Source organism: Penaeus monodon, chromosome 39 (assembly GCF_015228065.2).
Source record: "Penaeus monodon isolate SGIC_2016 chromosome 39, NSTDA_Pmon_1, whole genome shotgun sequence".
Lineage (NCBI taxonomy): Eukaryota > Metazoa > Arthropoda > Malacostraca > Decapoda > Penaeidae > Penaeus > Penaeus monodon.
Window position 1 is genome coordinate 27,213,915 of NC_051424.1, and position 11,186 is coordinate 27,225,100.

The 11,186-nt window shown below is 36.1% G+C and overlaps 1 protein-coding gene across 1 annotated transcript; it reads left to right on the forward strand.

Moving 5' to 3' along the window:
* Positions 1 to 164: 164 nt before the first annotated feature.
* On the forward strand, positions 165 to 10,868 carry LOC119597210 (retinol dehydrogenase 12-like). The gene is made up of 10 exons (XM_037946734.1): positions 165 to 248; positions 1,528 to 1,706; positions 2,328 to 2,420; positions 3,175 to 3,286; positions 5,298 to 5,425; positions 5,859 to 5,941; positions 6,339 to 6,447; positions 7,954 to 8,066; positions 9,119 to 9,208; positions 10,038 to 10,868. Exons 2-10 carry the CDS (start codon positions 1,667 to 1,669, stop codon positions 10,143 to 10,145), a joined length of 876 nt encoding a protein of 291 aa, XP_037802662.1. The 5' UTR covers positions 165 to 248; positions 1,528 to 1,666; the 3' UTR covers positions 10,146 to 10,868.
* Positions 10,869 to 11,186: the final 318 nt, after the last annotated feature.

Sequence of the window (11,186 nt, forward strand, 5' to 3'; positions counted from 1 at the left end):
ACATATATACATCATATTTTTTTCACATAACATTGATAATGATAACAGATTACGCGAGAGAACTGCCAAAAAAAAACATAATCATAGGAGAAATGAACAGCATAAAATCCTGACCTACACAAATACACCTTAGCGTATGGTACCCTCGATCCCGAAACTATCTGGCAACTTTAACCTCGCGCTGTACATTACGCGCTCCTCCAGTCGCTCACTTCAGTGTGTTTGTCGCTCGAGGTGTGAAACAGAAGGTATACGCGTGATATTATTATTATTATTGTCTTGTTATTCGTTGTTATTATTTTCTTGTTGTGTATTATTTCTGGGTGTGATAGATGGGTTGGTGATTTTGGGTGGAGAGTTGAAATTACTGATGACTTTGTTTGATGAGTTTTCAAAATTGGGAAGAATGTTGGGACATAAGTGTGATAGAGTGGTGGGTGTGTTTATTATTGGTTCTCGGGGGGGTGTATATTGATTTTTGTGTGTGCATGTATGAATGACGTAATTTTCATTGGCGATGTATAGAATTTAATTTTGGTTATCGACAATTTCTGTGACCTGTAAATGTATTTTATTGTTATTTAAAAATTAATTTATTTCCTATTTATTTTCACATACAGTTTTCACAGTATAAAGATAAGACAAGTATATACATGCATATGTAACCAACAATAAGTCGAGATTGAGTAATTTAGCAACGCAAAGATGTGAGCAGAAACGAAGTAACCAAGCATACACTAGAGACGCGATGTCTATTCTATTTTTAACACTTGTTTTGATAACCTTAAAAGGCATCTTGCTGGAGTGTGCATTCAGGTTATATCTTAAATTAAGAATAGGCATAAATATTCCGTTGAGAATATCAATATATTCTTTTATAAACGCACGAATCATAACTTATAATTACATATAAATATCAAGGCATAAGGCCATAGAGCGGACAAGAAATTTATGCGCGCGCGATTGCCTGATTACCTGTTTCGTAGGCTTCGCGTGACGATTGAAAAAACTGCGCAGAATGTTACAAACAGTTTGTTTTTTTATTGCACTACTCACTTATATCACACAGTTGGAAAAGCATTTCTAAGTAGGCCTGTACTTATGAAACTGAACATATGAAATATTCAGATTAACATCTTGATAAACACTTGCTTTTGCAAAATAAATAAATAAGTGAAAGTAAAAAGATTTAAGAATAATAATGAATAGTGAAATGATTTTGTCATTATTCTGATAATTTTGGTGTGTGTGCGTGTTCGTTTTTATTGGCATCACACCATTACATAGAAAGCACTGTAACTTCCCCTCTCTTCCGTCTCCTTCCTTTACCCTCCACCTTCTTCCTCCTTACCTGTCCTTTTCTCCCTTCCTCCCTCTTTTCTCCTTCCTCTTTTCTCCTCTCTCCTCCCTCCCTCTTTTCTCCTCTCTCCTCCCTCCCTCTTTTCTCCTTCTTCCTCCCTCCCTCCCTCCCTCCCTTCCTCCCCTCCCTTCCTCCCCAACCCTCACCCCACTTCCCTTTCCTTCCAGACCGAGAATTCTCAAGGAAAATGGGCCTGTCCGTACTCCTGTGGTGGCTGGGTGGCGTGGCTGTGTGCTCGCCGTGCTTATCGTGGGCTTCGGGATCGTGTACCGGCGGATCGCTGGGGTGTCCGCGTCCAAGACCAGCATGAAGGGCAAGACGGTTATCATCACTGGGGCGTCTGCAGGTAAATCAGTTTTTTTTTTTTTTTTTTTTTTTTTTTTTTTTTTTTTTTTTTTTTTTTTTGAGTATGATTGTTAGGTGTTGGTAGTAGAACAGAATTATTTTATCATCCTTTTTGCACCATTGTCATTATTGTCATTCATTTACAGTGTGCATGCATTTTTTAGGTGGATAATTTTTAATTTTAGGGGAATGACAAAGTTATATAAATATGTATTTGCTGTTTGGTTTTGTTTCGTTTTATTTTTGTTTGAGGGGGGGTTGTTTTTTTCTTTTTAACTTTTGGAACTCATAAACATTGCCAAATATAGAGAACAAAATATAAACAAACACAAGCATTCAAAACCATACGGACCACGTTGAAAAAATAATTAATAATAATAATGATAATAATAATAATAATAATAATAAAATAATAATAATTAATAATAATAATAATAATAATAATTACATGCAGAGTAAAAGTAAAAGATAAATACATTTTAATTTTTAAAGAATAAAGATTAATAATTTTTAAAAACATCTCTACAGCAGCGGTCATTATCATAATAAAAATAATAATAATGACCGAAACTTAGACTCACAGACGCCCCCCTCCATTCACGCCCTCGCCCTCCACCTACAGGAATAGGCATGGAGGCGGCCAGGGACATGGCTAGGCGCGGCGCGAGGGTCATCCTTGCCTGCAGGAACTTGACGAAGGCGGCCGGAGTGGCAGGTAAGCGCGGAGGGTTTTCATGTTTATGATTGTGTTCCTTGTCCTGTTTAATATATTTGCATGTATGCTTAAATATATATCGTATCTGTGTGTGTGTGTGTGTGTATCTATGTCTATATATATATATATATATATATATATATATATATATATATATATATATATATATATAATATGTGTGTGTGTGTGTGTGTGTGTGTATGGATTCAGTTGGCATAGTCTGCCTCAAAGTCGTACCCTAAATCCTTGAGTTTCGTATCAGCACTTCACGGCTTGTCAGATAAACGCGATTTTTGCCGTTTTTTGCTCTTCGCCTTAATGAGTCTATTTAACGCAAAATCTTTCACCAAATGAATGAACATTTCTCCCATGTCATAATTGCCAATTAATTTAGTTATCTCTCGTTCTTTCTGTCTTTATCTGTTTCTCTTTCTTATCATTCGATTTCCCTTTCTCTCTCTTTTTCGCTTCCTCCCCCCTATCCCCTCACCTTTCCTTCCCCTTCTCCCCTCTCCTCCACTCTCTCTCCTTCTTCTTCTTCTTCTTCTTCCCTCCATCCTTCATTCCCTTTCTTCTCCCTACTTCCTTCCCCTCCTCCCTCTCTTCCTCGACCTCCTCCTCCCTCCCTCCATCCCTCCCCTCTATCCCTCCTTCCCCTCCTCCACCACTCACCCCCTCCTCCCTCTACCTTTCCCATCCCTCCCTCTTTCCCTCCTTCCCTCTCTCTTTCCCTCCTCCCTCCCTCCCTCAACAGCCGACATACAGACAAGCACGGGAAACAGCGACGTGGTTGTGCGTGAGTTGGACACCTCCTCCCTCGCCTCCGTCAGAGCCTTCGCTGCTAATATCCTTGCCACGGAGTCCAGGTGGGTCACTGCAGTGTCCTCTGGCTTTTGTATGGGCAGGAGGAGAAACGTTTTTTTTTCTCTCTTTTCTTTTGTTTTCTTTAATTTTATTTTTATTTTTTATTTTTTTTCTTTGTTTTTCTTTTTCTTCTTTCTTTTTTCTTTTTTTCTTTTTTGTTTTCTTTTTTTTTTCTTTTTTTCTTTTTCTTTTCTTTTTTCTTTCTTTTTCTTTTTCTTTTTCCTTTCTTTCTTTTTCTGTTTTTTTTTTTTTTTTTCTGTCTTTCTTTTCCTTTATTTCTTTCTTTATTTTATTTTATGTTTTGTCTGTTTGTATCGATTTGTTTATTTGTTTGTGGTCTCTTGTAAAATTGCGTTTTTTTCACTTATTTGTTTTTGTTTATTTGTTTATTGGTGAAGCTTTCCTGGAATTTTTAATTTTTTTTCTATATGCATTTATGTGTTTATTGGTGTTATTTTACTTTATTTGTTTTTTTTTGTCAGTTTTCATTTACAAATTCGTTTGCAAGTGTTGTTTTTCATGGTATTGATCATGTGCATTGAGTAATAAAAAATATCCCTAAATTGATAGTAATAACGATGATACTAGTAAAATGGTAATTTAACATTTGTTTGTTGTGAATGAAATCTATACGTTGTTTGAAGTCTTATTATTATTTTTTTTTTATCATCATTATTATTATTATTGTCATTATTATTTCATTTTGGAGTATGTTTTGTCCAACTTACATAAAAATATCCGTGTTTGCAGAAGTTATAGGATCGCAGAGACTTTAATATCATTCGTATAATCGAACAAATATGCAAAATAGTTTCGGTCTCGCTGTTGTACAGATACGTGCCATGCCAGCCTCCAGACAGAATCTTCAAAGTCATGCTGTGTCATTACTTCCACAATAGCAGTTTTGAACCTTGATATCATCATTAACATTTTCTGTTCTTATTTTCATTTTCACTGGTCATCATTACTAGTACTAATATAATCAGCAAATTTTCTCCATCGTTGTTACTATTATTTTCATTTGTGGTTTATCTTATTTTTAACATTATTATAAGTGTCGTTATATTCATGTCCAACGTATTTTCACGATCCGTATTATTATCATTATCATTATATACAACTCATTTTCACCATTATTATTACCGTAATTATTACTGCCATTGTCATCATATTCAACTCGGTTTCACCACTATTATTATTATGATTATCAAATAAACCCTTTTCACCATCATTATTATTATCATTACCACTATATTCAACTCAATTTCACCATCTCTATTAATATGATTACCAATATATTCAATTCCTTTTCACCATTATTATTATTGTAATTATTACTGCCAATTATCACCAGTATCATCACATTCACTTCATCTTCGCCATTATTATTATTGCCATTATCACTGCCGTTACCACCAATATCATCATAATCAACTCGTTAGCATCACCATCATCATTTTCAACCCAATTGAGTTCCCCCCCCCCCCACTCCATCACAGCGAGCTACCACAATACCACACAGTCTGCCCCAATCATCTACATCCTCTCGCACTCATGACGTAGGCTGGGTTGAGGCTGTGTTAGAAACCATACATCCTCCCACAACCTGACGCCTTAGAATTTGAAAACTGTTCTTTCGGAACCTACTACCACAACCCCAGGCATCCTTCCCCCATCCCCGAAAAATTCATCCTTAGTCTCTCACTAATCCTTCCATTCACACCCCCATCCATCCGCTCCTAATGTATCCACTTCCCATTAACCCCATCCACCTATATCCACACAGATCCATCCACCCCATCCACCCCATCCACCTCCATCCACACAATCCATCAACCCCACCCGCCTATATCCACACAACCCCATCCACACAACCCATCAACCCCATCCACCTACATCTACCTCCACCCCATCCACACAACCCATCCACCTATCCACCACATGCACCTCCATCCACACAACCCCACCCACCCCACACAACCCCCACCAACCACAACCTCCCCCCACCCTTAGACTCGACGTCCTCGTCCTAAACGCTGGCATCGGAGGACTGGACGAGAGAAGGCTGACTTCGGAAGGACTCGAGATGACGATGGCCACCAACCATTTCGGACACTTCCTTCTCGGCAATTTGCTCCTCGGTGAGTAGGTGTTTTGAGAGATCTTTTTTTTTTTGTATTAGTTTTGTATTGAGAGGATTTCAGGGAGGGGGGGTACTGGTAGGAGTGAGGATTCATTCTCTCTCTCTCTCTCTCTCTCTCTCTCTCTCTCTCTCTCTCTCTCTCTCTCTCTCTCTCTCTCTCTCTCTCTCTCTCTCTCTCTCTCTCTTCTCTCTGTCTCTCTCTCTTGGGGGTGTAAGGAAGTGCGAACGCGGGATATTTCGAGGTCAGCACTTTACCACTGAGTTATGATACCATAAATATATATATATATATATATATATATATATATATATATATATATATATATATATATATATATATATGTATATATAAATATTTATATATTTATATATATATGTTCATTTATTTATTTTCATGTATGTGTATATATGCAAGTTGTTTCTCTCTTCAGGGTTGCTGAAGAAGTGTTCTCCCAGCAGAATAGTCATTACTTCCTCCGATTCTCACGGTCATATCTCGGGCTTCGATCCCAAGGTACTTGGATTACACAGTACACAGGATATATGTATTTATGTGTATATATGTGTGTGTGTGTGTGTGTGTGTTGTGTATGTATATATATATATATATATATATATATATATATATATATATATATATATATATATATAAAATATATATATATAAACATGTGTGTGTGTGTGTGTGTGTGTGTGTGTGTGTGTGTGTGTGTGTGTGTGTGTGTGTGTGTGTGTGTGTGATGTGTGTGTGTGTGTGTATATATATATATATATATATATATATATATATATATATATATATATATATATACATGAATAAATAAATAAATACATAAATTCGTTGATAGATACACAGATAGACAGGATTAGAACCTCTCGAAAGACACATAACAGAGTCTCCTCCTCCCCAGAATCTGAACTTCGAAAAGGGAGAGTTCGGACCCTATCGTTCCTACTGCCAGTCGAAGCTCTGCAACGTGTTATACGCTCGTCACCTGTCGCACCTGTTGGCTGACACAGGTAAGTGGGGCCTGGAGAGGGAAGGAATGGAGGCACTTTTTTCTTTCTTTTTTTTCTTTCTTTTTTCTTTCTTTTTTTTTTCTTCTCCTTCTTCTTCTTCTTCTTCTTCTTCTTCTTTTCTTTTATCAACTGTATTTGCGTTTTTGCCTCGTGTTTTCCGTATACTTATTTTTCATGTTTTCGATATTTTGTTCATTTGTATTTAACATGATCATTATCCTAATGATTAAGTCATTTAGAATCAGATATATGTAAATATCGCAAAATCGGTTCGTGGGTATGATTATCATATCATAATATCATTACAGTGGAACAGTTAGTCAATGAAATTATCTTCACCTAACCATCTATGGTACAAATAATAAAAAAAAAAAGTAAATACCGATATGAATGTAGAGATACCCAAATAAAAATATATATAAAAATAATAAAGAAATACTGAATATGCGAAAAAACAAAACAAACAGTGCGTGACCTCCAAAACAAAAATTATATCATTCTATCTCTCAGAACTATCAATCTCAGTCACAAACTTTCTACATCACACTTTTTTTTCGTTCACCCATCATTTTCTTAAGCCCTCAATTTTTTTTAAAAAAATCTATCCATCTCTCCATATATTTTCTCAGCCATCTCACTTGTATAATTATATTTTTTTTCCAAGATCCGCTCATACCTTTGTCCAAAATCTCTACGTCTTTCAACTTTTCAAAATCTCACCGCATCTAAATGCAAATACCTCCCCGTTTCAATTTTCTTTCTCTCTGTCTTTGGTTTTCTTAAAATTATGATCATCCTTTTTTCATATCCGTAGCAGTTTGGCAGGACAGATATTAACATATTTGGCTTTCTTTCGTTCTCTTTCTAATATAAAATTCCCATCCCTCTCTTTCCGAGATATATCCCCATCTCTTTTCCAAAACCTCTCCATATCCAAAAATATCTTCATCGCTCTTGTTTCCCAAGATCACTCCATCTCTCATTTTCCAAAATTGTTCCCACCCTTCCCTCGATCTCTCTTGCCCAAAACCTCACTAGCTCTCTCTCTCTTTCTATTTTCCAAAAATCCCCCCATTTCTCTCTTTCAGAGTAAATGTGTCAATTTCTCTTTTTCCCAAATTTCTTCATCTCTCTCTTTCTGAAATTCGCACCATCCTTCCCTTTCCAAATTGTCCTATCTCTCTCTTTTCCATTAAAAAAAAAAAAAAAAAAAAAATCAGCCTTTCTCTCCCTCCCAAATTTTATCCATCCCTCTCTTTCCCAAAATTTCTCCATCACCCCCCTCCCCCCCAAAAAAAAAAAATCTCAGATAACCCCAACACCTATCTCCCCCTTAAAATTACAATAATAAATAAATAGAATAAAATTAAATAAGATAAAAAAAAATTCCCTTCAAGAAAATCCCTCCACCCCTCTCTTTCTAAATTCACTCCATCACCATCTCTAGCCAAAATTCCCTTCAGAAAATCCCTCAACCTTTTCTCTCTCTTTCTCTCTCTCCCGAAGGTGTCGTGGCCAATTCTCACTGCCCGGGTCTCGTGGCCACGGAGATCTTCCAGAAATCAGGAGGATTCTTGGTCGGCAAACTCTTCCGATTCTTGGCTCTGTTCATGTCGAAGGTAATGGCGCATGATGGTGATGATGGTGAAGGGGGTTGATGTGGTGATGGTTGAGTGGGTTGGTGCGATGGTGAAGGTGAGTGGGTAGGTGTGGTGGTGAGCGGTTGAATTGGTGATGTGTGAGTGGGTTGGTGTGATGGTGAGTGGGTTGACGTGAAGGTGAGTTGGTTGATGTGATGATGGTGAGGGAGGTAGTGTGATGATGGTGAACGAGTTGATGTGGTGATGGTGAGTGGTAGGATAAGGTAACGATGAACGGGTTGATATTATGATATGAAAATGGTAAGTTGATATGATAGTGAATAGGCTGATGTGGTGTTGATGTGTTGATGGTGAGACTGGTGATGGTGATGGTGGTAGCTATAACAAATATCCAGTGATGATGATATTATAATTATTTTTTTCATATCAGTAGCAGTTGTGGCAGGACAGATATTAATATACTAGTAATAAAATAATAATATTAGCAGTAATGATAACGGAGGCAAAATAATAGTATCTATAGTAATGGTGATAATACTATCATCAATTGTTACAACATTAATAATAATAATTGTAATAATCAAGAAATGAGAATGAAAATGAAAATCACAGCGATAACGTAAAAATTATGCTGATAGACAGGCATTTGAAGTAATAATATGAATCATAGGATTGAGTGAGAATAAGCTTGCATAAGAAAACAACATTTATCGGAAATAGAAATAACTGATATTTTAGTTAGCACAATAATTAGTGAATTTCTGTATATATCTGTGTATGTGTGTTGCATGTGTGTGTGTGTGTGTGTGTGTGTGTGTGTGTGTGTGTGTATGTATGTATGTATATATATATATATATATATATATATATATATATATATATATATATATATATATATTAAGAGAGATAGCCAGATATGTCGATAAAGAAAGAATTAAGAGGAAGTGGCACCCGAAAAAAATAGAAATCAAGGAGCGGACAGTGAAAATCAACAACACAAAAAATATCTCACAAGAAAATCAAAGGATTAAACCTTCTAACGCCACATTACCTCATTATCTCCCCTGCAGACGGTTGAACAAGGCGCGCAGACGATCATACATCTGGCAACGGCTCCGGAAACGGCGACCATAAGCGGGAAGTTCTTCATGGACTGCAAGGTTGGGACCCGGGCGAAGCATGGGCCGTTTCGCTTCTGTTTTTCTTGTTTTGTGGGGGGTTTTATTTTTTGTCTATTGTTTGGTTTGTCATTTGCTTGTTTTTTTTGTGTGTATATTCCTTGTTTATTGTTTGGTTTGCCATTTGCTTGTTTTTTGTGTCTATTCCTTGTTTATTGTTTGGTTTGCCATTTGCTTGTTTTTTGTGTCTATTCCTAGTTTATTGTTCGGTTTGTGATTTGTTTTTTGTGCGTATTAAGTCTTTGTGTATTGTTTGGCTTTTGATGTTTTTGTGTATTGTTTGGTTTGTATTTGGTTTGTTTTTCTGTCTATTCGTTAGTTGGTTTGCCCTTTGTTTTTTGTTTTTTTGTATTTCTTTGTTGTTTTCTTGTTTAGCGTGATTTGTTTTTGTGTTTTGTGTATTTATTCTTTGTTTATTGTTTGGTTTGTATTTTGTATGTTTATTCCTTGTTTATTGTTTGGTTTGTATTTTTGTGTATGTGTTTATTCCTTGTTTATTACTTTTTTTTGTGCGTGTGTACTATCTGCGTAAGGTTTAGCGATTATTAGAAATAAGTTTTGCTCTTGACTATTTATGTTGTTTGTCACCTCGTTTTTTGTTCTTCTATTTATAGAAAAGATAGATAGATAGGTAGATATTTTTCCCCTACCAGTCTTCCAAGATATTCCTCCCTCTCCTTCTCCCCCTTCCTCTCCCGTCCCTCTTCCATCACCTTCTTCCTCTAACCGTTTTCCTCTCTCCTTGCTCTCTCCCTCTTTCAATAACTCCTCTAAAATCTCTCCAGTACATAAAAATACCTTTAATTTTCAGGTATCCCAGGTGGAATCTTCTTACGGGAGAGATAATGCCCTGGCCAAGATTGTCTGGGAAGAGAGTGAGCAGATAGTAGGCCTAAAACCCGAAGAAAAACATTACTGAATGGGCCTATGATGGTACCCATAGGCCTGGTGGGAAATGGTCGACTTTCTAACTCGTTCAGTGTCAGTGTAATGTATGTAATTACTATGTTTCTATTTTGTATGATTGTATGGTAATTTTTATTCTGTTAGTGGATACTAGACCAGAGACATTTTTTTTATAATATTGAAAGTTAGATTAAGATTAAGGTTAACTGGAAATGTAATTAACTTTTAGAATACATTTACAGTTAATGTGAAAAAAATCTGTCAAAAATGATGATTAAAGGAAAACTCGACTACAAAAAAAACGAATAGGTTTAGAACAGAAATACATTGATAATGTGTGAATAACAATGAAATGAAACTCACATTAAGTGGAATAATCAGTCCCAACGTTTCGAATCAGATAGACATCCTCATCAGATAGACTAAAAAGAATCGTTTTATCGCCCGATGAGGAGTATAGTCTTACTCGAAACGTCAGTAATTCTTGTTCCCTTTTATTATAATTGTTTTATTTCACTTTATATATGATTAGGTTTCGGTAAGGAATTAATAGCCATTACCGCAAGCTTATAATTCCCAATGGATCAAATAAGATTTTAGAAATGATGTTTGTATTGCTGGCTAACAATAATATTCACTAAAAACATGAATAGGTAGTTTTATGTTCGATTTTGAAATACATTGTAATTTCTTAATATTGTATAATATTAACCACACATAAATATTTCCCCGTCTCTTTGTGGGTATCTATTTTCCTCAAGTATTTTTGTTGTCAAAGCATGTTCGAATCTCTCTCTCTCTCTCTCTCTCTCTCTCTCTCTCTCTCTCTCTCTCTCTCTCTCTCTCTCTTTCATTCAGTTATTCGCCTACATTTCAGCCAATTATCTCATTCAATTTAAACAAGAAGATGAATATTAGGGCGCGTCTACATTTGAAAATTTGAACCCCAACGAACTTAACGACCATAGCATCCTGAGCTGAATTCGAAGTGAGGATCTGGTAAGTAGGAAATGACCCAAGTTGTTCGGGAGTGTTAAGTGTGGGCGTTGATTAG